The sequence below is a fragment of the Anomaloglossus baeobatrachus genome, chromosome 3 (genome assembly GCF_048569485.1).
Source record: "Anomaloglossus baeobatrachus isolate aAnoBae1 chromosome 3, aAnoBae1.hap1, whole genome shotgun sequence".
Taxonomy (NCBI): Eukaryota; Metazoa; Chordata; class Amphibia; order Anura; family Aromobatidae; genus Anomaloglossus; species Anomaloglossus baeobatrachus.
The window spans coordinates 103,115,944-103,143,769 of NC_134355.1; the positions used below are offsets into that span (position 1 = coordinate 103,115,944).

The 27,826-nt window shown below is 47.3% G+C and overlaps 1 protein-coding gene across 1 annotated transcript; it reads right to left on the reverse strand.

The window, feature by feature from the left end:
* Positions 1 to 592: 592 nt before the first annotated feature.
* On the reverse strand, positions 593 to 27,808 carry LOC142297179 (uncharacterized). The gene is made up of 5 exons (XM_075341448.1): positions 27,716 to 27,808; positions 27,341 to 27,454; positions 1,991 to 2,204; positions 1,754 to 1,910; positions 593 to 1,625 (listed from the first exon to the last, which is right to left on the reverse strand). Exons 1-5 carry the CDS (start codon positions 27,806 to 27,808, stop codon positions 593 to 595), a joined length of 1,611 nt encoding a protein of 536 aa, XP_075197563.1.
* Positions 27,809 to 27,826: the final 18 nt, after the last annotated feature.

Genomic DNA, 27,826 nt, shown 5'->3' on the forward strand with positions numbered 1-27,826 from the left:
ACACAAAAAATATATAATTACCGATTATCCAGAGCCAGAAGAATGGTGGAATGCTCCTTTGGGATACTAAGCAGCAAATGGCGAGTGTTGTTAACAGCGATTAATTTAAACATTGAAACTGTTGATGAAATAGTGAAAGCATGTGTGGTACTGCACAATTTTGTTTTAACAAAGGAACCTTTGTCCTTGGATGACCAGAGTTTGGAAGCCACCTCTTTGACTGACTACACCAGTCCTGGATTTAGGAGTAGTGTTGCCTGTTCAACAATTCGTGACAAATATGCTGACTATTTTGTGTCCCCAGAAGGTAGAGTAGATTGGCAAGATCAAATGGTATAAGATTTTTGTTTAGTTTTATAACAAATAAAAATAGTTAAAAATAAATTAAAAAATATCTTGTTAACCTTGTTAATTTTAATCTTTGAATCTCTTTAAAAATTTGTAATTTTTACACCGTCAAATTACAACATGTTATGTTTTTGTATTACCTTATTATTAACTTAACTTGCAAAATAATATTTCCCCCCAAAAAAAACAAGAACAAATAAATACTTTTCAACAAAAAACTTTTATTTTTTATTACATACATAAATTATAAATTTGTATATCTTGGGCTTGGGGTGGAGATAGTACTGGAGGGGCTGACAGATGGGAACACACGCACAGTGGGAGTATTGAGGGTGGAAAGTGGTGTTGGTGGTGGTGGTGGGGAAGTAACAGAAGGTGAAGGTGTGGTTGAGAAACCAAGAGGGAAACCAGGAGATGGGATGGGATTTGGTAAGGATTGAGGGGTGGAGTGGAGGGATTGGGAGACAGAAGAGGTGGCGGGTGAATTGGCTTGAGTTGGGGTCATGATGGGTGTGGAAGGCGAGATGTGGTAGTGGGTAGGAAGTGTAGGGGCAGATGTGGTTGGGAGCTGGTACTGGGCCGCAGGCTGGTACTGGGCTGCAGGCTGGTACTGGGCAGCAGGCTGGTACTGGGCAGCAGGCTGGTACTGGGCAGCAGGGGGAGTAGGGACAATGGCTGGAGGGGGGGCAGGTGCTGGAGGAGGGGTGGGTGGAGGTGGTTGGGAGGAAACCTGCGCAAGAGCCTGCCGTGTGGCTTGCATTACATGCATCTGCTGGTCAGGAGATAGCTTTTCCATGCGCTCTAGTACGGCTTGAAAAAAGCAATGATTGGGTGATTTACTTGCATCTAAATGCAGCCTGTCCAGACGCGTGCACAATTCGTGTGTATTTTTATCCATATTGGCCTTTATGAAGCTAAAACCAGAACTATTTTGTTCGGCTAATAATTTAATGGCGTTCTGGAAGGCTGCATTTAGATGCAAGAACTCGGGCGCATAGTTTTTTTCCTGACCCCTATGACGCTGACGCCCAGAACCCAAAGGTGTTCTACTGAGGGCAGCAGTGTCAGAGGGGTGGGGTAGGGGAAAAGCTATCTCGTCACCAGCAGCTTCAGGTAATGAAGTCTCACGGGAAGCTCCAGCGCAGGTGGATGGGACAGATGTAGATGGAAGGGAAGGTTCAGATGGGTCGGGTCTGTGCCTGTGTTCCCCAGTGGCGGACTGTTCAGGGATCGCTCCTGTCGGGTTCGATGCAGGCTCCTGAGTGCTGCAGACGGTGCTGTTAAAAAGAGGAAAAACAAAACAATAATTAATTTAATTGCTATACATTGGCACTGACTAAAAAAAAAGGCAAAAAAAATCAGACATAAAATATTATACTTTGTACATATTGTGGGGAATATTTACCTTCTGCACACCATAGTTGTCCGGAGGAACGACAACGCTCTAAAGTAACGGTACTTCGATCTGCGTCCTCCGGATCCACTCGGGGCCTGCATCTCTTGATTCAACTCCTTTTTGAAGCGATCCCTGATAGACCGCCACCGCTTCAGAAGTTTGTCACCTGAAAGTGGAAAGCACAAAGTGGTTAGTATACAACACATTACATCCTGCAGCATAACCTACTGAACTGTGAATACTTACGCGCTTTCTTCTGGCCACGAGAATTGAGCTCCCCCCAACCTTCTATCGCTGCGTGGCATACCTCGTCCCAGAGTCGACGGGTTACGATTGAATCAGCGTGGCGGCGGTCAGACATGTTCCACAGCGGCTCCCTCTCTCTAACTTCATCGATGAGGAGGTCGATGTTGATAAATCCGGCCTCCTCACCGTCAGAATCGGGAGCACGCTGTGATGCCTGTTCAAAGAAAGAAAAAAGAAATTAAAAAAAAAATAAAAATAGACAGAAATTCACACAGACATGAAAAAACAAAAAAAAAATAAAAATAAAATCTTACACTATGACCACCGCCACCTCGACGACGACCCTGGGACGGTCTTGGGGGAGCTCTATCGTGAGCCCTAGAAGTTGAAGCCTTTAGTGAAGAAAAAAAAAAACCCATTATTTACTTATGTGTTTGGTGTGCTGTGGTAAACAATTCCTGTATGAAACTTACACTATGACCGCCCGCTCCGTGTATTTCTCCACCCCTTCCGTCCTCTTCTGGCAGCATCTCCTGTGATGTTTCGGCCACCTGGGTAAATGTCGTTTATTTAAAAATTTTTTTTTTTTTTTTAAAAAAAAAAACCAAAAAAAAAAAATATATACCTCAGTTTGTGAACCGGAGGGCGGGCTACCAGAAGACGACATATCTTATTTTATTACAGGCCTCGCACAGCAACTGGCTGGACCAAACTCTGACCGCAACACTGCACCTGTAAAGAAAAAACAATGTCTAAGTACATGTACGCAGCTCACAACAGTGATCTGTGGACAGTACTGTGGACATTACCTCAGGAACACTCTCCTCCACAAGATTTGCACACTTGCACAGAACCGAAGGAACACAGCAACTGGCTGGACCAAACTCTGACCGCAACACTGCACCTGTAAAAAACGAAAAAACAATGTCTAAGTACATGTACGCAGCTCACAACAGTTATCTGTGGACAGTACTGTGGACATTACCTCTTCCCTGGAGCACTGGACTGGAGGACAGCAGAACTTGAAGTCAGGAACGAACGGCAGGAGGTGTGTAGAATGTGCTGGATCCTTTTATAAGTTTGGTGATGATGAAAAAAAAAAATTTGCGCATGCTCTGTTTACCAAACCGGATGCGGTCACCGCATCCGGTTTAAACCGCATTGCGCCGGATCCGGCATGCATAGACACCCATTGTATACAATGCCGTATTGTGCCGGATCCGGCAGAATGCGGTTTTTTTAAGGGGCAAAAAAACGTTACATGATACGTTCTATCCGGCCGCCGCATTTAATTATTTTGCCGCATCCGGAAAAAACCGGATGCACCGCAAAGCAATCAGGTACAATCCGGTTACAATGCAAGTCTATGGGGATAAACCGGATGCGATACCGGATCCATTTTATCCTTTTTTTTCCGGATTGTACCTGATGGCAAAAAACTGATGTGTGAAAGTAGCCTTACCGCCACTTGTCCAGACCCTGTTAAGCAAGCATACTACTGTACATCATAGACGAAGTTCTTTTGAGCTGCCTATGCACTATTTCTTGGAGATAACACTGTTCAGGCTACCTGGAAAGCCTGGGGCCTTATAAGCTGTTCTCAGGACACTTTGTGGCTTTCAAGGAAATGCCTGGTCATAAACAGAGTATGCCGACCAGGACTGCTCCAGGCTGGTTTACAGCCTGCTCAGTAACTATTTCATCATGGACAGTCAGATTTCGAAGAAGAGAATTGATAGGCCTCTATTTTCCCACCTCCCTTAACGTGTTTGTCTATCATTTAAGCTTTGGATTTGTGATTCCCTTCCTGACCCTTTTTTCAATCTCATTTCTTTTTACTTGTCTGTTCCTTATTGTTTGACATATGCTGCTTGATCAGATTATTGTTGTAATGTACGGTGTAATGAATAGTATAGGATCTGTGCATTGTTGTATTTTATGCTTTTGTGCTACAAATTACACGTTGGAACAAATAAAAAACAAAATTGGGGAGAACCTCAGGTATTAGGCTTGTTTTTAGGTATATTCAGTTCTCTGAATCAGAATATGTCATTTATTTTATTGTAGCTCCTCTACTTTTTGAGATAATGTACAGTTGTCCACACAAGCACACAGTTATTAATTATAGAACCATAGATGGTCTGTAAGGTATGTGACAAATACTTGAAAACTTATTAAATGCTATGTTCATTTAAATACGTATTAATATACCGTATAAGACTTGCTGATGAAAATGGACATATCACAATATCGACCAAGTAAATGGCAACTGTTCATAGACAGTTCTAAGAGGAGCCTAAAATGTATACTTTTACACAATGGAAACAAATACGGATCAATCCCAATAAGATTATTTTACCACCACAGGACATGAAATTAGGTTAGCGAAGCAGTTTGTAAATGGTATAAACAAAGAGGGTAGATATTTTGACTACAGCTGTAGAAAATTTCCAGCGCTCGTCACTATCGAGAAGCTAAAGGCAGGTATTTTTGATGGTCCTCATTGAACGATGCTGAGGCAGATGCATGGTCTTCTTTCACTATGGTTGTACAGAATTTTCTTGGGTGCTATAAAGCAGATAATTACACTGAACTAGTAGAAAGAATGTTACCTATTTCCCATCACCTTGGTTCTACAATGAGAATCAAGGAGCATTATTTCCACAGCCACTTGGATCGTTTCCCAGGAAAACCTTGGTGAGTGAAGAGCAGAGTAGCGATTCCACCAAGCTTTAAGAAATATAGACAAAAGATACCTAAGACACCGGAATACCCACATGATAGTGGAATACTGCTGGTCTATTAAAAGTGATTGCTCTTTCGCAACTCCCTAAACGAACTGTTTAAAGCGTTACTTTTGCAAGGTATCTCAGTAAATGAATAGTGCATCAATGACAACTTTTTATGCATGTTTAATTCTTATTCTGTAATGTAAATTAGTCATAAATAAAATAAATGTTCATGTTATTATAGCACAATTTATTCCATGGCACTTTACAAGTGTAAAGGTTATACATAAAAACAAGTACAATAATCATGAACAATACAAGGCACAGACTGGTATAGGAGGAGAGAGGACCCTCCCCGTGAGGGCTCACAGTCTGCAGGGGATGGGTGAGGGTACAGTAGATGAGGACAGAGCAGGTTGCGCAGTGGTGTACTGGTGTGAGGGTTATTGTAGGTTGAAAGCTTGTTGGAAGAGGTGGGTTTCAGGCTCCTTTTGAAGCTTTCCACGGTAGTTGAGAGTATGACATGCTGGGGTAGAGCATTCCAAAGTATGGAGGAGGCACGTGAGAAATCTTGTACGTGATTGTGGGACAAGGAGATAAGAGTGGAGTAGAGAAGGAGATCTTGTGTGGATCTGAGGTTGCATGCAGGTAAGTGTATCAGGAAACTAGGTCACAAATGTATAGAGGAGACAGGTTATGGATGGCTTTGTATGTCATGGTGAGTGTTTTGAACTAGAGTCTTTGGGCAATAGGAGGCCAGTGAGGGAATGGCAGAGTGGGAGGCCAGGGAATAGTGAGTGGAGAAATGGATTAATCAGGCCGCAGCGTTTAGGATGGATTGGAGGGGTGCAAGAGTGTTAGAAGGGAGGTGACAGAGCAGGAGGTTGCAGTAGTCGAGGTGGGAGATGATGAGGGCATGCACTAGTGTTTTTGCTGATTCTTGGTTAAGGAATGCACGAATCTGGGGGATATTTTTGAGTTGTAGTCTGCAGGAGGTGAAGAGGGCCTGGATGTGTGGCTTGAAGGATAGAGCAGAGTCGTGGGTTACTGCAAGGCAACGAGATTGTCATACTGAGATGACTGAGCAGCCATCAACATTGATGGATAAGCTTTCTGGGGGGGTTGAGAGAGGAGGAGGAAAGATAATTAAGTCAGTTTTGTCCATGTTAAGCTTTAGAAATACAGCAGAGAAAAAGGATGAAATAGCAGAGAGACATTGTGGGAGTTTTGTTAGTAGGGAGGAGATGTCAGGTACAGTCAGGTAGATCTGCGTATCATCAGCGTAGAGGTGATACTGAAACCTGTGGGACTCTATGACCTGTCCCAGGCCAAAGGTGTAGATGGAAAAGAGGAGGGGTCCAAGAACAGAGCCTCTGGGGACACCAACAGATAGGGGGCGAGATGAGGAAGTGGTGTATGCAGGGTCGGACTGGAACTAAAATTCAGCCCTGGCATTTGGGGGTACACAGGCCCACTTTTTGCATGGTGAATGTGTAATATCTTTGTGCACTTGTAGATTGTGTAACACGACCATATAACATGCAGTCACGGCTGTGTCCAGTATTGCAGCTCAGGCCTATTTATTGCTCTTAGTAGCAGGACCTGGTGAAGCCGCTATTTTCCCTACAGAGCTGGGTCTCGCAGATAATGAAGAGGATGCTGCACTCTCCACATAATGCTGCGGTCACATAGCTGATGGGCAGGGATACAAAATCAGATCCCCCTGAACTAATATTGATCATGTATTCTACAGATAGGTGATCAAGGAAGCTGTTGTTTTCACTGGTGATAATTTTGGACACATACCACTTAGGGAATGTTCAATGACATTTTTTGGGGACAGATCCCACCATGGAAACTACTATGAAAAATCCTCGAATGACCATCTGCATCTACTCGCTGTGCACAGGCTTTTGAGCATCTTTTACCCACTTCAGGTTTCTAAAACCACCAAGTGATTAAAAGAAGTGGACGCTCCATTCTTCTGGTGCTTTCCACTCGGAAAACGCTCTGTATTTTATAATGCAGATCAATGGGAAGGAATCTACAACTCCCAGCTTGTCCTTAACAATGGTAAGTAGATGCTGGGAGTTGTTGTTATCAGACTGTGGACCATACAGGAACCACAATACTGATAAGACGCAGGCAATATCACAAATAATCATTAACATCCAGGTACCTTTATAGGTGACATCTTCTGAGTCGTTCCTATCCTTTTTGTCTCCACGCAGTACAGACGCCACGATGAGGTTTCGTGCCCACTGCTCGTCTCTGAAGACCTCCCTCTTTATTCTTCAGCAATCAGCAGCACTTCTCCACACACCTTTAACCTCATAACGACGGCCGTACGACTTAAAGCGGCGGCAAAACAGGGTACTTATTCTGTTCCGCCGCTTTAAAGCGGCGGCCCGAAAAAACCCTGTAGCGCCCCCCAGCGACCGAAAATCTCGGGGGTTTCAGCTACCGGGGGTAGCTGAGACCCCCCAGATTATGAATCGGGGTGTTTTTTATGCACCCCGTTAATGCGATCGCCGGTATACACCGTATACCGGCGACAACATTAAAAAAAAATAAATGGCCGGTAAAATTGATTTATTTCTCATCTGACGTGATCAAACATGTCAGATGAGAAATAAATGTGAGCCCTTAGTGCCCCCAAGGCCCCCGGTACCGGAGAAATCCATCCAACCCCCCCCCCTCCGGAAAATCCAAGATGGCGCCGACGCGCGCTGAAAACTCCCGCCGCCGCCGGCTCTGCATTCATTTCCCTCCGATCTGAAATGATCAAACATTTCAGATCGGAGGGAAATGTCCTCCCCCTGACCTCCCCTCCGGTACACTGGAGCTCTTTGGTCCCTGGAGCCCCCTCCGGTTCCTCAGAGCCCCCCTCCGGAGCGTGCAAGATGGCGCCGACGCGCGCTGAAAACTGCCGCCGCCGACTCTGCATTCATTTCCCTCCGATCTGAAATGATCAAACATTTCAGATCGGAGGGAAATGTCCTCCCCCTGACCTCTCCTCCGGTACACCGGAGCTCTCTGGTCCCCCGGAGCTCCCTCCGGGGGACCAGAGAGAGGGATCTGGAGAACCGGAGTTCTCACCACCGTTCCCAGTCTCTCTCCCACCCGATCTGGGATCCCCCGTTCCCCCAATCCCCTCCCCTGTACCTTAATAAAAAAAATCACCGGTCCCCCGGTCCCCCGCGGCCCCCCTTCTTCTCTTCTCCGGGAAAATGGCGGGCGCATGCGCAGTGCGCTTGGCATAATCTGCCTCCTGCACCCGGCAACCAAAAAAAAAATTCTGATTGGCTGTTTAGATTTGAATACTGTGATAGATCCTATCACAGTAGTCAAAATGCCAATATTTGATAAATATGGCAGCATTTAGGTCTGCCTTTCTCCTCTCTCCCTTGTAGTTGATCTGGGAGAGAAGAGAGAGAGACTACGTGCTGCCATATAGAGAGAAAAAGTTATATATTCACAAAGATCATCATAATCAATTTCCAATTTTTCTGATCACCCCCCTGTGATCATCCCCCCCTCCATCATTCCGTCATCCCTCGCTGCGTCATTCCGCTAAATATTTTTTTTTATAATCTTTATAAAAACATTTAAAAAAAAAAAAAAAATACTAGTGTTAGGTTTTTTTTTTATTTTTTGTTAGCCAGGGATAAAAACAAAAACCATGGCCCGCAGAATGTTTACGGCAGAGCAAGCGTACTCGCTGCTTGCCTCCGGCAGTTCTGGGTCAGAGACCGAATCGGCCTCAGAAAGAGATTTTTCGGATAGCGGTGACGATTCGGCTTCCTCCACGGGGTCCCACACCCCGCCAGTCGCCACTGCTGAAGCGTCAGGGGCAGGACCTAGTTCTGCAGTCCCCCATGCTCTCTGGAACCCCGACCCGTCCTTTACCCCACAAATTCCCCCTTTCATAGGAGACCCTGGCATAAAAATAAATGTCACCAATTTTGCCCCACTGGATTTTTTCCAAATTTTTGTTAACCAACAGGTACTTGAGCTTATCACCCACCACACCAACTTGTACGCCCGCCAATATATTGCCCAAAAGCCAACATCTGTGCATTCCCGGTCCTGGATCCCCACAAGTGTCCCGGAAATCAAAAAATTTTTAGGCATTACCCTCAACATGGGAATAGTGAAAAAACCCAGTATCCGCTCCTACTGGGCAACCAAATCTGTCCACGCCACCCCTGTATTTGCAGCCATAATGCCCAGAACCCGATATGAGACCCTATTGAGATTCCTCCATTTTAGTGATAATTCCCAAGTCCCCCCAAGAACTGACCCCAATTATGACCGCCTTAATAAATTGAAACCCCTAATATCCCTCCTGAAAGAGTCCTTCCTAACTTCCTACAGCCCAGAGGAGAACGTTTCGGTTGACGAGTCCCTAATGAGTTACAAGGGCCGTCTCTCATTCCGTCAGTTTATCCCCTCCAAAAGAGCCAAGTATGGCATAAAATTATATAACGTGTGCGAAAGCACCAGCGGGTACACATGTAACTTTATCATTTATGAGGGTAGGGACCGCCAAATAAGCCCACCCAACTGTCCCCAGACAATTGGCGTCCCAGGAAAAATTGTCTGGGAGCTAATGTCCCCATTTCTTGGTAAAGGTTACCATGTGTACACCAACAACTACTACACTAGTATCCCCCTATACCAATCCCTCCATGCTGCAAATACAGGGGCCTGTGGGACAATAAGGAAAAACCGTGTTGGTTTGCCGGCACAGTTAGTGTCCAGACGTCTAGAGAGGGGGGCGTCATTCGCACTGGCAAGTGACAAACTGCTTGCCGTAAAGTGGAATGACCGCAAGGACGTCTACATGCTCACCACCCTGCATGAGGACACCACTGTGTCGGTCAGAGAGAGGGGAGCCACCAGGGACAAACAGAAACCCTTCTGTGTGACCCAATACAACAGGTTTATGGGTGGCGTGGACCTGTCTGACCAGGTGCTCCAACCATACCTGGTAAAGCGGAAAACGAGGGCCTGGTACAAAAAGGTAGCAATCTACCTGATACAGATTGCTACCTACAACAGTTTTGTACTGTTTAAAAAATCACAAGGGGCCCTCACATTTCTGCAATACCAGGAAAAAATTATTGAGTCCCTCATGTTTGACTCAGCGGCACCAGAGGCAGCCTTTGAGTCAGAGAATGCCCGGAGACTAACGGAACGGCATTTTATGCATCTCGTGCCTCCTACTCCCACCCAAAACCGTCCTAAAAAAAGGTGCCGGGTATGTCGCAAGCAGGGTAGGAGAAGCGACTCAAGATATTACTGTCCCATGTGCCCTTCCCAGCCAGGACTTTGTGTTACCCCCTGCTTCGAGATCTACCACACATCCCACAATTATTAGACATCATACACTATTCCCAAATTGTGTGGTAGGGTTTTTCTTTCACGTTTATATTTTCTGTGTAGTGAGCCCCTGTGTTACTTGTCAAATAAAATTTACTATTTTCATCAGTAAAACACATTTTACCCCATTTCACAAATAATTCCAGGACTTGATCACTCACATACCGAAGTGTTATGCAGACAAATTCTCGTCATATGCCCACGTCTGCGTACTCCAGAATGTGGACCCCGCAAATGTTCTTGAAACATCTGATCATCTGACAAATAATTCCAAGATTTGATCACTCAAAGTGTTAGCACCAGTCATCTTAGTCTGACTGCTATTACAACTATGTCTTGGTGATCCGGGCATGATCACTTTATTGGAGGATCTGAAGCTGTTCTGTAATTTTACACCTTGGGCTTTACTGCATGGTTCTTGCCGAACCTCCTGCACTGGACAATACTTTTATAACCCTGTGGGGGACTGGTTGTTTTGTGCATATAGCGGTTCCGACCTTGGCAGGTAGGAGCCTGTTATGGTGTACCACGTCGGCTGGCACAATTGTCCCTCATATAGGGATTGATGGTGCTAAACAGACGTTGTACGACCAGTCTCTGAAAAATTAACGTGTCCTTCTAGCCCTCCTGGTGTTCCTTCATCTCTGGAACAAGCACAAGTCTGCCATATAATTGGCGGTATTTTCCTCCACATTTTGCCCTTCACTCCAAGATAAAATGTACAAAAAATCCATTTATGTGGGTTTTCAGTTGTTCTGATAACACATAGGCTCTGCAAATCAAATAATCCAAAATTTGAAAAGTGCACCTTCCCTTCCAAGTCCTGCCGTTTGCCCAAACAGACGTTTTTGACTACATGTTGGGTATCGCTGGACTCGTAAGAAAGTGGGTAACAAAATGAGGGGTCCACGTTTTGGTGTTACATCTTGTAAAAGTGGAAAATTTGGTGCTAAAGCATCACTTTTGTGAAAAAGAAGAACATTTTCAATATGACAACCTATTGTTATAAAATTCTGTGAAGTACCTGTGGGTTCAAAATGCACACTATACCCCTAGATAACATCCTTGAGGGGTATAGATTCCAGAATGGGGTCAGTTGTGGGGGAGCTCTACTGTTTAGCCACTTTAGGGGGTCTCCAAACACAACATGGCGTGCGCTAATGATTCCTGCCAATTTTGCAGTCAAATGGCGCTCCTTTCATTCCGCACCCTGCCGTGTACCCAGACAGTTGATTTCCGCCACATATGATGTATCGGCGAACTCAGGAGAAATTGCACAATACATTTTATGGTGTTTTTTTTCCTTTTACCCTTGTGAAAAAAAAAGCTACATGGTTGAAGTAACAATTTTGTGTTAAAATTTAATTTTTTTATTTTCATGGCTCAACGCTATAAAATTCTGTGAAGCACCTGGGGGTTCAGGGTACTCACCAAACATCTAAATAAATTCTTTGAGGGGTCTAGTTTCCAAAATGGGGTCAGTTGTGGGGGGTTTCTGCTGTTTAGGTACCTTAGGGGCCCTACAAATGCAACATGGTGCCCACAATCTATTTCAGCCAAATTTGCTTTCCAAACTTCAAATATTGCTCCTTGTGTTCCCAGCCCTCCCATTTGCCCAAACAGAGGTTTCTGTCCACATATGGGGTATCACCGCGCTCATAAGAAAGTGGGTAATAAAAGATGGGGTCCAATTTTTGGAATTACCTCTTGAAAAAGTAAGAAAATTAATGCTAAAGCAACATTTTTGAGAAAAAAATAAAAATTTTCAATATGACAACGTAACGTTATCAAAATCTGTAAAGTACCTGTGGGTCCAAAATGCTCACTATACCCCTAGATAGAAGCCTTGAGGGGTCTAGTTTCCAGAATGGCATCACTTGTGAGGGGTTTCTGCTGTTTAGGTACCTTAGCGGACATGTAAATGCAACATGGTGCCCACAATCTATTTCAGCCAAATTTGCTTTCCAAACTTCAAATATTGCTCCTTGTGTTCCCAGCCCTCCCATTTGTCCAAACAGAGGTTTCTGACCACTTATGGGGTATCACCGCGCTCATAAGAAAGTGGGTAACAAGTTTTGGGGTCCATTTTGTTGTGTTATTTCTTCTAAAATTGATTACATTTGGGGTAAAGCAACATTTTTAGGTAAAATTTTATTTTTTGCTTTTTTCATTCCACATTGCTTTAGTTCCTGTGAAGCACCTAAAGGGTTAATAAACTTCTTGAATGTGGTTTTGAGTACTTTGAGGGGTGCAGTTTTTAGAATGGTGTCACTTTTGGGTATTTTCTGTCATCTAGGCCTCTCAAAATCACTTCAAATGTGATGTGGTCCCTAAAAAAATGGTTTTGTAAATTTTGATGTAAAAATGAGAAATTGCTCATAAACTTTGAACCCTTCTAACTTCCTAACAAAATTTTTTTTTTTTTCCAAAATTGTGCTGATGTAAAGTAGACAAGTGGGAAATGTTATTTATTAACTATTTTGTGTCACAGAACTCTCTGGTTTAACGGAAAAAAAATTCAAAAGTTGAAAATTTCAAAATTTTCAAAAATTTTGCCAAAATTCATATTTTTTCACAAATAAACGCAAAAAATTTTGTCCTAAATTTGGTACTAACATGAAGTCCAATATGTGACGAAAAAACAATCTCAGAATCACCGGGATCCGTTGAAGCGTTCCAGAGTTATAACCTCATGAAGTGACACTGGTCAGAATTGCAAAATTTGGTCTGGTCATTAAGGTGAAAATTAGCCCCGTCACTAAAGGGTTAAAAATAAAGGTATCATTATACTGCCCCATAAATATAAATATCTCCCATGCTGTGCCCCTGAATAAATAATTGCTGTGCTTCCTTCCCCCACACACACACACACAATACAATGCACCCTCTATTACCCCTCCCCCCACACACACAATACAATGCACCCTCTATTACCCCTCCCCCCACACACACAATACAATGCACCCCCATTACCTCTACACACACACACACACACACACAATACAATGCACCCTCCATTACCCCTCCCCCACACACACACACACAATACAATGCACCCCCATTACCTCTACACACACACACACACACACACACAATACAATGCACCCTCCATTACCCCTCCCCCACACACACACACACACAATACAATGCACCCCCTTTACCCCTACACACACACACAATACAATGCACCCTCCATTACCCCTTCCCCCCCCCCCACACACACACACACAATACAATGCACCCTCATTACCCCTATACACACACACACACACACACACACACAATACAATTCACCCTCCATTACCCCTCACCCCCACACACACACATGCAATACAATGCACCCCCATTACCCTTAAACACACAGACACACAAAACAATGCACCCTCCGTTACCCCTCCCCCCACACACAATACAATGCACCCCTATTACCCCTACACATACACACACAGACACACAGAACACAATGCACCCTCCATTACCCCTCCCCCTCACACACACACAATACAATTCACCCTCCATTACCCCTCCCCCCACACACAATACAATGCACCCCCATTACCCCTACACACACACACACACACACACACACACAATACAATGCACCCTCCATTACCCCTCCCCCCACACACACACACACACACACACAATACAATGTACACCCATTACCCTACACACACACACACACACACACACATACACGATACAATGCTCCATCCATTACCCCTCCCCACACACACACACAATACAGTGCACCCCCCATCACACCCTACACACACACACACACACACATACACACACAATACAATGTACCTCCCATTAACCCTCCCCACACATACAATACAATGCACCCCCCATTACCCTCTCCCCAGACATAATACAATGCACCCCCCATCACCCCCTACACACACAAAATACACTACCCCATCACTACACACTCCTGCCTACCCCCTCCCTCGGAATACAGTACTTCCCCTCTGCCTATCACAAAGCTGTGTTCCTTCGCAAGTGTTCCCCCGTTATGTGTCCTCAGACCCTCCCCACTCATCCCCATTATTAAACCCGTCTCTTCGGCTCCTCCATGGAGCGCTTACCGAGTCCTGATGCATCCAGTGTGGTGCCGGCAGCACTGTGATGACGTCAGCAAGGTGCTGATCTCCTCATGTTGCTGCACATCGGGGGCGATGTCTGTCTTTGCTCGCCAGTGTTATTTAACTGATATTTACTGTACTGTGTTGTGTTCAAAGCTGTGGTATATTGAGGTATTTCATATGGTTGTGTTAATAAAGCTATTTTTATTTTTTATAAAAGTACAATTCTACAGATATTTAAAAGGAATCTGTCACCAGGTTTTTGACATCAAGTCAGAGAAGCATGATGGCGAGATGCCAGCACTATGTTAATTAGATAGCTGCTTGCTGTAGTTTTGAACAAATCACTGTTTTATCAGAAATAGATCATCCCTACAGGACTAGCGAGCCTGCTGCAATGTAGTTCTCCACATTTATGAGATCTGCATTACCCCGGCCTAGGGCTGGGACTAGGGGTAGTCAGGACAGGCACCCGTCTAGGGTGCTGCCTCCTGGAGGGGGGCATAGTCTGAAAAAACAAATTGACATTGAGGCATGCCTTTGGAAACTTGGTACACTGATGGCCAGAGCGCAGGTGGCAAGTGATGTCAGTGAGTCACTGACACAGATCATGCTCATTGCCTGGGCTCCAGCCATCATTCATACCCACAACTGTAGGACACGAATATAATTGATGTGAGTGCTGCCTGGGACAAGAATAGAGGAACTGTAACCAGCTCCCTGCTCCACCGTAACTCCAGCAAGATGCAGACTACTTCCAGCCAGTTCCCTGTTGGAGACAACACATGCAGGGGATATCGGGTGCACAAGGCCATCACTGCATCGCACCATCCAACGCCAATGCTGTACTAGATAGAGGAGATGGCAGCCGTGTTGGACAGTGAGCCTGGATTAGGTGGGTTTAAGCTTTTCTTTTTCCTATATTATTTGGCCATTGACTGTAGGCAGTGGGGACATCATATTATATTTGGGTCTGTGGGGGACATTAAACTTGGGCTGTCGAGACATTATATCATATTTCGATCTGTGGAGAACATTATATTGGGGGCTGTGGGAGACATTATAACTGGGCTGTGCGGACATCATATTATATATTGGTCTGTGGGTGTCATTATACTGGGAGCTGTTGGGCACATAAACTTGGGCTATGGTGATGTCATATCATATGGGTCATGTGGTGGAACCTATACCGGTGCTGTACATGTATATACATCATATTATATGGGGGTCACAAGAGGACATACTGGGGGATGTGGTGCACATTATACCTGGGCTGTGCGGACAGCATAATATATAGGGGGATGCTATACTGGAGGATGTGGAGCCATCATACCGTACAGGAGGTCTGTGGTGACCATACTGTACAAGGGTTGTGGGGAACAATATACTAGGTTATCTGGTGACCAAACTGTACTGAGGGCTGAGGGGGACATTTTACTGTACAGGGGGCTGTAGTGACCATAGTGTATAGGGGGCTGTAGTGACAATACTGTTTAGGGTGCTGTGGTGGACATTATACTGGGGGCTGTGGTGGCCATATCGTATAGGGGCTATGGTGGTCATACTGTATATAGGGTGGCTATGGTGGATATCATACTGTATAGGGTGCTGTGGGGGACATTATACTGTACATAAAAGGCCATTATATTGAATTAGTGACTGAAAGACCATAGTACAGTTTGGGGGAATATGACGGACATAATACCATATGTGGTGCTGTGGGGGCTATCATACAATATATTGGAGGCTGCGGTGGACATCATGCTGTATGGGGACTGTGGAAAACATCATACTTTAAATTTAGGGGCTGTTATGGATATCATACTTTATGGGCTACTGTGGTGGCCATCATATTTTGTAGGGGGACAGTGTGAGGAGGAGTTAGTTTGGACAGGGCAGCGGGGACTGGTGAGCAGTATGAGGGCATAGTGTGAACAGGTGGCATAGAATGGATATTGAGAGTGGACAACATGAAATCGGGGCACAGTATGGAGAGGTTATAATGGTAGGGGGACAGTGTGGAGATAGTGTAACAGAAAACAGTGGAGAGGTACAGGTTGGGCATGGTTCACAAGGGCAGAAGCTGTAGCAGTTATAAATAAGGAATAAATAAGGAATAACGTTTGGAACACCATTCTAAGTCTAAACTGGGTGCAAAAACCTAAAAAAAAAACCAAAAAAAAACACCTTGCTGTAGCAGTTATAGCTGATAATGGCACACAGTGTGGCAGCGGTGTGGCATAAGATGGACAGTGTGGCAGGTTTAGCTCATAAGGGCAGACAGTGTGAAGGCCATATGCAGTAGGATACTTTTTTAAGGCATAGTATAGGTAGATATTTTTATGCAGAGGGCATTTTAATTTTATTGTTACTTTTTGTGACTGTGAGGGCCATTGTAAATCCTTCAGCTAGTGCCTTTTGATGTAGTCTATTCTGGGTTTTGACTTGTGTTTAGAATTGTGAGGTAAATCCGGAGATATGACGATAAATCATGACATTCAAGTCATGTCAGGAAGCCCTCTCCTGGTGTCACTACCCCCTTCCCTTCACACAACTGGTTTAGCAACAAATCCATGGCCATGTCCTGTGATATGGAAATTAGGTGGCTTTAGGACAATGAACACAGGATGACTCCCTGCCGTCACCCTGTAGTAGGAGCTGCTAGCTAGTTAGCAAGGCTATGGAAATAGCCAGACAGAACGACTCCAGTAAAAAATGGTTCATATCTCGCAAGCCATATCTCCGATAAATATGGCAACCATAAAAATGGTGTCTCCGCATGTGGACGATGCCGGCACCCCCTTTTTATGGGAGCAGGACATTGGGAAATACCCCAGGCGTGATATCAGCCATATGGGAACTCGTAGACAGGTCATGAGTCCCCTCGTTCTGTAGCTAAATTCATAACTGTCACAATGAGAGCATTGGCGTCCGCCTACGACGCTCCCAGGCAAACTTATGGCCAATATCCCCTTTGCTGGATAATTCTGATCCATGCAGGGGGAGTGGCAGTGCTTCCCTGTGAGGTCACTAAGGTAGGAGGGGACCTGGATCTGCCCAGGTTGATAACCCTACTTCGACCATTTTCCAAGGTTCTTCTGCTCGGGGGCCTGGTTGGGACAGACCTGTGAGAGAGTTCCTGGAAACCTGGTCTACAGCGCCCCCCTGTGGCCAGACGCACAAGGTAACTGATTGAATTGCATACCTGTTGTAAACCATGCTTTATCTGTAACTGTACTCTGACATATGTATATTCTGTAGATTCCCTATTGTATATATTGTAGTTCTAGTGTGCTTTAGGCTGATTAAAGTATATAATTAATCTTGAGCTGTTCTGTTATCTCGATCTCGAATCCCACGTCTGTGTGTTCGGCTAATAGTTACCGTAAATCGGTTGGTGGCAGCGAGTTGTGCCAAGGATTATTGTGGGGAGGCCAGTGAGATTCGGGGAGAGTTTATATATTCCGCCCGCGGAGGTCGGGGGAATATATACCCTTCTCTCGCCGGGGGCCCTTCAATAATCGGCATAAGTAGTATAGCGGCCTCCTTGCTTATTGTCGGGCAATTCCATAATTGGCCTGACTATAAGAGGGGCGCTAGAGAGCGCGTCACGTGCTCTGTCTGTCGGTCGGGAGGTATAAAGTAGGGGTGACCCCCCACTTGTTACCCCCCGATTGTGACGTACTGGTAGCCAGCGCGGGGGATTTCTGAGTGACCCCCCCGGTGGTTTGTGACATATTGGTGGCATAGCGGTGGGATCGAGATAATAGTGTGTGTGAGTGTGAGACCCATACTCCCAGACACTAAAGACTGCCTGCAGCAGCTGTGGCTGCTGGGGTCTTCAGACTAGCTCAACACTAGAGTGTCAGAGTGCAGATACTGTAAGGTGTGTGGAGGCATCAGGTGTCAGTTCTGTGTCAGTGACCAAAAGTCTGCAAGAATGGCTGATGGCACCAGGAGCAGAGCTATGCAACTGGCCAATGCTAAAGCAGGAGCCGAAGAGAGGGAGGACGGTGCTGTGGGCAGTAATGAGGAGGTTGCCCACGAGTCCTCCAGGAGCTCGACGCCAGAAAACCGTTCTGCAGAGGACAGCGCACAAGCTGGCAATTATGGACAAGATGAGGAGCAGCTCACCCAAGGGTCCTCAACGAGCCAGATGCCAGCCCTCCGCTCTGCAAGGGACAGTGAATCACCAGGCTCCGCAGCGGGCCGCAGATCACCACGTGCCATTCCACCGAGCCTGGGAGGCTCGGATAGCCTTCTTCAAATGGCTATGGCCCTTCTCCAGGCTGGAGACCGGGATACCTACGAGATACTCATGGCAGAGCGCAGGGCAGAGCGGCAGGCAGCGCGTGAAGAGCGCCAGGCAGAGCGTGAGGCTGCGGAGCGACGGCAACAGGCAGACCGTGACCACCAGCTGCAGCTAGCTCAGCTCCGGCCCTCATCAGCCACACGTGACCTTCAAGACACCAAACTTCCAAAGGTCCGTGTTGAGGACTTCCCAGTGCTGGAGAAGGATGGAGACTTGGACTCTTTCTTGACTGCTTTTGAGCGGACTTGCTTGCAGCACCATCTGAACAAGGACCAGTGGGCCAAATACCTGACCCCCCGTTTAAGGGGTAAGGCCCTGGATATCCTTGGGGACTTGCCTGCTGAGGCAGATCAGGGCTACGACACCATCAAGCGGGCCCTGATCCAACAGTACAACCTCACCCCGGAGTCCTACCGCAAGAAGTTCCGGAGCCTACAGAAGGGACCAAAGGACTCCTGGGCTGACCACAGGCGGGCACTTGCCCGAGCTGCCGACCACTGGACCCAAGGCCTGCAGCTTTCCACCGGACCGGAGATCCTGGACTTGTTCATCACGGAGCAACTCTTGTGGAACTGCCCTGAGGATCTCCGCCAGTTCATCCGAGACCAGAAGCCAAAGGGATCCACGGCTACAGCTGCCCTGGCAGATGACTACACCAACAATCGGGCTCCTGAAGCCAGGAGAGCAGCCACCAGCAGCACCTGGAGAGGGGGTAAGATGAACTCTGCGACTGCCCCACCTGTCCCTAGACTGCAGGGGGTGTCCCCCTCAACTCCCCTCTCCAGGCCCGTGGCAGAGCCAAGACGGTGCCACCAGTGCAACCTACCTGGACACTTCAAGGCCATGTGCCCTCAGCGTCCCAAGGCCCCGGCTCCGTCCCCGTCCCAAGGGCCGCCCAAGGTGTATTGTGTGGGTGGGGGTGGCGGTAGGTCCCTGGACAGCTTCCAACCTGTCACCGTCGGCCGGTCTGTGACCATAGGACTGCGAGACAGCGCCTCGGAGGTGACTCTGGTGCGGCCTGAGATGGTGTCCCCCCAAGACTTGATCCCTGGAAAAACCCTCGCTGTCTCCGGGATTGGAGGCATTGACCCGGCGCTGCCTGTTGCTGACATTTATGTGGACTGGGGCGCAGGGCGAGGGGTGAGGGAGGTGGGGGTAACTGATCGGATCCCTGCAAACGTGCTACTTGGGACAGATTTGGGGCAAATAACCTCCCAGTTTGGCCCTGCCCCAAAGGCTGAACCTTCAGCCAGTGCTGACATGACTCCTGACAATGTTAGTGTGTTATCTATGAATGATGTAAGGGAGGAGGGAGTGAACTCTGATATTTCTGCTTGCACAGACACCATAGACACACACACAGCTGCAGCTGTGACAGGGGAGGGGGTCAGAGAAAGGTGTGACAATGCCTCTACAAGTAACCAGCCTGTGAGCTGGGATCTGTTGCCCTCTGCAGGGATAAGCAGAGAGCAGGGTGCTGCAGGGGGAGGACCAGTGTGTGGGGTGGGGGCTACCACAGCAAATGTGGGGTCCCCAGAGATTTCACAGCGGGGTTCTGTTGCTGCAGGAGGGGAACAGGCAGGTGAGATTGGGGCCGGTCCAGGAGCGGAAGTGCTCCCAGGTAAGATCTCGGTGCATGGTTCCCCCACAACCGGGGTGTCAGGAAGCCAGGTAGGTCTGCCTGAACCGGCGACTTGGTCAGGAACGGAGGAGGAGCAGGCACGACCCACGGTCGCAGCGGCTGTGGCCGCTGTCACCCGCAGTGGGAGTGCTGGAAGCCAAGGGGCCTCCCGGAGGTCCGATAGCTCTTCCCCTTCTGACCAAGTGGCAGCCGAGTCAGGTGGAGGCCAGGACACAGGTCCCGGGGTACTGACCGAAGATGTGACAGTCTCGTCGATTCTGGCCACATCTAGTCAGGGGTTTCAGGCAGCGTTAGAAGCTGACGACAGCCTGAAAGCTCTTAAGGAGCAGGCGGCACAGCCTCCCTCGGACTCGGACCCGGAGCGAGTGGTCTGGGACCAAGGACGGCTGTACCGGGCCACGGTCCAGCAGGGTTCACCGGAGGCGTGGCCCAGGGACCGACAGTTGGTGGTACCCTATCCGTTCCGGACGGAGTTGTTGCGGATCGCACATGAGATTCCGATGGCCGGACACCTAGGGATCGCTAAGACCAAGGCCAGGTTAAACCAGCATTTCTACTGGCCAAAAATGGGGGCCGATGTGGCTGCCTACTGCCGTTCGTGTGAAACCTGTCAGAGAGTGGGGAAGGCGGGGCCACACCCCAAAGCCCCACTGGTATCTCTGCCAATCATCGATGAGCCTTTCAGGAGGGTGGCTGTGGATCTGGTCGGCCCGCTGGCCATCCCCAGCAGCTCCGGGAAACGCTTCATACTGACGGTAGTTGACTATGCCACCCGGTACCCAGAAGCAGTGGCCTTGTCGTCCATTCGGGCTGACAAGGTGGCCACCGCATTGCTGGAGATTTTCTCCCGAGTGGGTTTTCCCCAGGAAATGCTCACTGACCGGGGGACCCAATTCATGTCCCAGCTGATGGAGGCCCTCTGTAGGCAAGTCCAGGTGCGACATCTGGTGGCCAGCCCGTACCATCCACAGACTAATGGCCTGTGCGAGCGGTTCAATGGCACCTTAAAGCAGATGCTTAAGATGTTGGTCGACTCCCATGGGAGTGACTGGGAGCGGTATCTCCCACACCTGTTATTTGCTTACCGGGAGGTTCCACAGGCCTCAACAGGATTCTCACCGTTTGAGCTCCTGTACGGGCGACGTGTGCGGGGCCCCCTGGCTCTGGTGAAAGAGGCTTGGGAAGGGGATTTGGCCACCCCTGGAGTGTCGGTTATCGAGTATGTCATGCGCTTCCGGGACAAAATGCAGGCCGTGACGCAACTGGTACACGACAATATGGCTCAAGACCAGGCCGATCAGAAGCGTTGGTACGACCAGAACGCTTGTGAGAGGACCTACCAAGTGGGTCAAAAGGTGTGGGTACTGGTCCCCGTACCACAGGACAAGCTTCAGGCAGCCTGGGAAGGCCCATACCTCGTGTACCAGCAGCTCAACCCTGTGACGTACCTGGTCACCCTGGACCCTGCCCGTGGAAGGCGGAAGCCCTTCCATGTGAACATGATGAAGGCACATCATGAGCGGGAGGCATGTGCGCTCCCCGTGTGCAACCTGCCCGAGGAGGGAGAAGCGGAAACCCTCTTGGATATGCTAGCCCAGGTTAGGGCAGGCGGATCCATTGAGGATGTGGAGGTTGGCCACCAGCTCTTGGAGGACCAACGGTCCCAGCTGTGGGCCACCCTACACCCCTTCCGGGGGTTGTTTACCAACCAGCCCGGAAGGACTGACTTGGCTGTCCATCACGTGGACACTGGGGATCATCCCCCGATCCGGCGTTCAGCATATCGGGTCTCCCTGGAGGTGCAGCAACACATGCGCCAGGAAATTGACGAGATGCTGGAGCTGGGGGTGATCCAGGCATCCAACAGCGCTTGGGCCTCGCCTGTAGTCCTCGTCCCTAAGAAGGACCGAACCACTCGGTTCTGCGTGGACTACAGGGGGCTCAATGCTGTCACGGTCGCCGATGCGTACCCAATGCCACGCATCGATGACCTGCTCGATCAGTTGGCCGGGGCTCAGTACCTGACCATCATGGACCTGAGCCGGGGATATTGGCAGATCCCCCTGACTCGCAAGGCCAGGGAACGCTCTGCCTTTATTACCCCATTTGGACTGTACGAGTCCACGGTGATGCCATTCGGGATGAGGAATGCCCCTGCCACTTTCCAGCGGATGGTCAACACCCTGCTCAAGGGACTTGAAGGGTACGCGGCCGCGTACCTGGATGACATTGCCGTCTTCAGTCCCACCTGGGAGGACCACCTAGAGCATCTAGCACAGGTGCTCAGGCGGATCCACCGGGCAGGTTTGACCATCAAGCCGGGAAAGTGTCAGCTGGCCATGAGCGAGGTCCAGTACCTCGGTCACCGGGTAGGTGGGAGAACCCTGAAGCCCGAGCCTGAGAAGGTGGAAGCCATCGCATCCTGGCCCACCCCCAGGACCAAGAAGCAGGTGATGTCCTTCTTGGGGACCGCTGGGTACTATAGGAGGTTTGTTCCATGCTATAGTAGCCTGGCAAAGCCCTTGACGGACCTCACCAAGAAGAAGCTGCCCTCTGCAGTCGATTGGACAATGGACTGCGAGACAGCCTTCCGGGCCCTAAAGGACGCCCTGTCCAGCCCGCCCGTACTACAGGCAGCCGACTTCACGCGGCCGTTTGTAGTACAGACCGACGCCAGTGACTTCGGCCTCGGTGCGGTGCTCAGCCAGGTGGACTCTGCGAGCCAAGAGCACCCAGTCTTGTACCTGAGCAGGAAGCTGTTACCAAGGGAAGTGGCCTATTCTACAATGGAGAAGGAGTGCCTGGCCATAGTGTGGGCCCTGCAGCGTCTGCAACCCTATCTATACGGGCGCCACTTCATCGTGGAGACGGGCCACAATCCCCTCAGCTGGTTGCACACCGTCTCTGGGACGAATGGGCGATTGTTGCGATGGAGCCTTGCGCTCCAGCAATACAACTTCACCATTCGCCACAAAAGGGGCCGTGACCACGGTAACGCAGACGGGCTGTCCCGACAAGGAGAGGTCGCGGACGGGCGCACGGGGGAACACCGGAGTGTGCTGCCCCCTAGCGCCCTCAAAAGGGGGGAGGTGTGAGGTAAATCCGGAGATATGACGATAAATCATGACATTCAAGTCATGTCAGGAAGCCCTCTCCTGGTGTCACTACCCCCTTCCCTTCACACAACTGGTTTAGCAACAAATCCATGGCCATGTCCTGTGATATGGAAATTAGGTGGCTTTAGGACAATGAACACAGGATGACTCCCTGCCGTCACCCTGTAGTAGGAGCTGCTAGCTAGTTAGCAAGGCTATGGAAATAGCCAGACAGAACGACTCCAGTAAAAAATGGTTCATATCTCGCAAGCCATATCTCCGATAAATATGGCAACCATAAAAATGGTGTCTCCGCATGTGGACGATGCCGGCACCCCCTTTTTATGGGAGCAGGACATTGGGAAATACCCCAGGCGTGATATCAGCCATATGGGAACTCGTAGACAGGTCATGAGTCCCCTCGTTCTGTAGCTAAATTCATAACTGTCACAATGAGAGCATTGGCGTCCGCCTACGACGCTCCCAGGCAAACTTATGGCCAATATCCCCTTTGCTGGATAATTCTGATCCATGCAGGGGGAGTGGCAGTGCTTCCCTGTGAGGTCACTAAGGTAGGAGGGGACCTGGATCTGCCCAGGTTGATAACCCTACTTCGACCATTTTCCAAGGTTCTTCTGCTCGGGGGCCTGGTTGGGACAGACCTGTGAGAGAGTTCCTGGAAACCTGGTCTACAGCGCCCCCCTGTGGCCAGACGCACAAGGTAACTGATTGAATTGCATACCTGTTGTAAACCATGCTTTATCTGTAACTGTACTCTGACATATGTATATTCTGTAGATTCCCTATTGTATATATTGTAGTTCTAGTGTGCTTTAGGCTGATTAAAGTATATAATTAATCTTGAGCTGTTCTGTTATCTCGATCTCGAATCCCACGTCTGTGTGTTCGGCTAATAGTTACCGTAAATCGGTTGGTGGCAGCGAGTTGTGCCAAGGATTATTGTGGGGAGGCCAGTGAGATTCGGGGAGAGTTTATATATTCCGCCCGCGGAGGTCGGGGGAATATATACCCTTCTCTCGCCGGGGGCCCTTCAATAATCGGCATAAGTAGTATAGCGGCCTCCTTGCTTATTGTCGGGCAATTCCATAATTGGCCTGACTATAAGAGGGGCGCTAGAGAGCGCGTCACGTGCTCTGTCTGTCGGTCGGGAGGTATAAAGTAGGGGTGACCCCCCACTTGTTACCCCCCGATTGTGACGTACTGGTAGCCAGCGCGGGGGATTTCTGAGTGACCCCCCCGGTGGTTTGTGACAAGAATCATTATACATTTGTAGAAGCGATCCTCTTTTGAACTTCAGGTTTTGTTTTTTACAGATGGTGTTATGTTTCAAATTGCTCCTAAATTCTTATGCTCCTAAATTTTTTCATCAAGAATTTGTTGAAATTTCATTGAATCCATTCTACTCGTGAAATATTCTCTGTGCAATTGGCTGCAACAAAACCCCAAATATGTTCTTTTCTTTGTGACCAAAGAGTTCTATTTTAACCTCATCGGTCCACAGGATTTGTTTCCAAAATGCATGATGTTTGTTTAGATGTTCTTTTGCATACTTCTGACTCTGAATTTTATGGTGAGGATGCAGGGGAAGTTTTCTTCTGATGACTATTTAATGAAGACCATATTTGTGCGGGTGACTCTGAACAGTAGAACAATGTATCACAACTCCAGAGTCTGCTAGATCTTCCTGAAGGTCTTTTGCAGTCAAACAGGGGTTCTGATTTGCTTCTCTAGCAGCACTCACAGAAATTTTGCTTTAAAAAAGCTGAAATTGAAAAGAGGATAGTTTCTACAAATGAATAATGATCCTAAACACAAGTCAAAATTCACAATAAAATACCTCAAAAGGTGCAAGCTGAAGGTTTTACAATGGCACTCACAGTTCCCTGATCTGAACATCATTGAATATCTGTGGCTAGACTTCAAAAGAACAGTGCATGCAAGACAACTCAGGAATCTCACAGAACTGGAAGATTTTTCCAAGGAAGAATGTATGAAAATCCTTCAAACAAGAATTAAAAGATTCTTTGCTGGCTACAAAAAGCATTTACAAGTAGTAATACTTGTTAAAGGGGGTGCTAATAAGTACTAACCATGCAGGGTGCTGAAACATTTGTCCATTTTCCTTTTTTGTTAACTTAAAAATGTAAAAAATGAAAATATAAATATTTGTTGCATAAATACAAGAAAATTTGTCATCTTTAACTTTATGCCTTTTAGAGATCATTTCATCTTCAACTTGCTTAACTGTTCACAACAGTAATTTTGACCAGGGGTGCCCGAACTTTTGCATACCACTGTATGGGGTTGATTTGACATTACAATTGACTGCTATACTAATCTTGGTTCTTGTTTTCAAGTACTTATGGTGGTTTTGTAATGTATTCATGTACTGATGATGGCACTGGTGTTGTATTTATTTACTGATGATTGTTTTGATAATGTATTCATGTACTGATGACAGGTTGTGGTGCTGTATTCATAGTGTTCATGTATTGATGAGCGTTTTGGTGTCATATTCATGTACTGATGATCGTATTCTTGTTGTATTTATTTACTGATGGTAGTTCTGTTGATGTATTCATGTGCTGACGGTGTTTTTAGTGAAATATTCATGTACTGATTATGGTTCTAATGATGCTTTCATGTAGTGATGGGGTTCTGTTGATGTGTTCATTTACTGATGGTGGGATGGTGGTTCTGGTAATGCATTCATGTACTGATGGGATTTCTGATGACCTATTCGATGGTTCATGGGATCTATTTATTTATTGATTATGGTTCTGGTGTCATATGTACTATTGTTGGCTCTGGTGTTCTATTTGTGTACTGATGATGAATTTGGTTTTATGTTCATGTACTGATGATGGTTCTGGTGATGAAAACATCACCAAAATTATGATCACTACATGAATGCATCAACAGAGCCACCAAAAGTACTTGAGTACAGCATCAGGACAATCATCACGGGTCTTGTTGCAAGCTGTATTTGTCACATGATGGATGCAAAAACCCCATCTACAATGTGATATGGTTAGTTTCCATTAGGGTATCTGCCAAATGTTAGACACTTTAATTGAAAAAAACAGTCCTCATTATGGTTAAGCTATATTAGTGCTATGTCCCCACCGGAGTCCACTCCAGCAACTTCTACTTCAATTACCAGGCGATGCTGTGTTCCTTCCATGGAGAGTGCTGGTGATGGGAGAGGAGTCGATGCCAGTGGCGCTGGTGGGTGCAGGCTCCACTCATAAATTGGGCTGAGTTTCCTTGGTATCTGCAGAACTGGCTGACAGTAGGTGGCGTATGTCTTCCAGCTGAAGTTACCATCATTCAGCTATAACTAATGGGAAGACACTACACCCTTCTTATTTCCCCTCGTGTCTGCTGACCACTGCCAGAGACTGTTCTGTATTCCTGGTTCCTGTCCCACATTGTTCTGTTTAGGGATTCTGGTGTTCTGACTTCTGCTTGTTTCCTGACTACCCTCCTGCCTGCTGTTTATGTACATCGCTGCTCGATCCGGATTTGACCTCTGCTTTGTTTTCTGATTACGTCCTTGCCTGCCGATTCTGTCCCAGTTTTACATTTCCCGGTTTGACCCTGCCTGACTACTACTCTAATCGTACTGCAACTTTCCACAGGTAGTGATCACCTTGGGCCCTGTGTAATTCCAAATCCCTGTATAGGGGTTAAAGGGTTTCAGAGTTCTAGGGGTCCTGCTTGGTGAGTGGCTTCCCTCTAGCCTGTCCATTACAGCCTGTCTGAGTCTGTGGATCCAGGCAGGCGTTACAATTAGTTTCCACGACTATTCTTGGGTCTGACATTTAAAATATAGGATGTCAGGGATGAATATCATTATTTGTTCCTTGTATTGTGTACATGGTCCACAAACAATGAGTAGATTCTAAATTTAATCATTGAAATTGCACTAGTTTAACCTCATCCCTAAATTAAACCCCTTTTTTACTTTTGCTGGGATTTTTTTATGAAAAAGGTAACAATTGTAGGAGAAGTGGTTGTCAGAGCTGTTACCCATTGGAGTGGCAGGAAGGGAGCAGTGCGTTTGAGGTCCAGTTACCTTAGTCTCTGACGTTTTCCTTTGCTTAGAGGCTGAAGAAGGGGTGTCATCAGTTTCATCTGTGTAGGCCACCATAACATTTTCGGTCTCGCCACTGATTTCTAGCCCTTCTTCCTATGCCCAGAGGACACAGAAAGCTACCGATCACTGGATTTGGCGGGGTATAAAGAATCAGCATTTAGTGAACCGGTAGAACTGAAGTATATAAAACAGGGATTTTATCAAAATTGCAAAGTAAGCGACATATTGGTGATGTAAGGGTCTGTGTACCTGCATCATCCTGCTCTCACAGTAGCAAACGCCTGGTGCCAGATTCCCTTTAAGCTCTATATACCATTTCATTCTGAGACCATTACTGTTACTCTACACAATTACCATAATCTCATACTTCTCTTCTACTACTAGCTCTGGTTCTCTAGTCTGGCTACTTTCATGTCTGGATCTTGACCCCGAATGAGCTATACACATGTCTGCACACATGTGCAC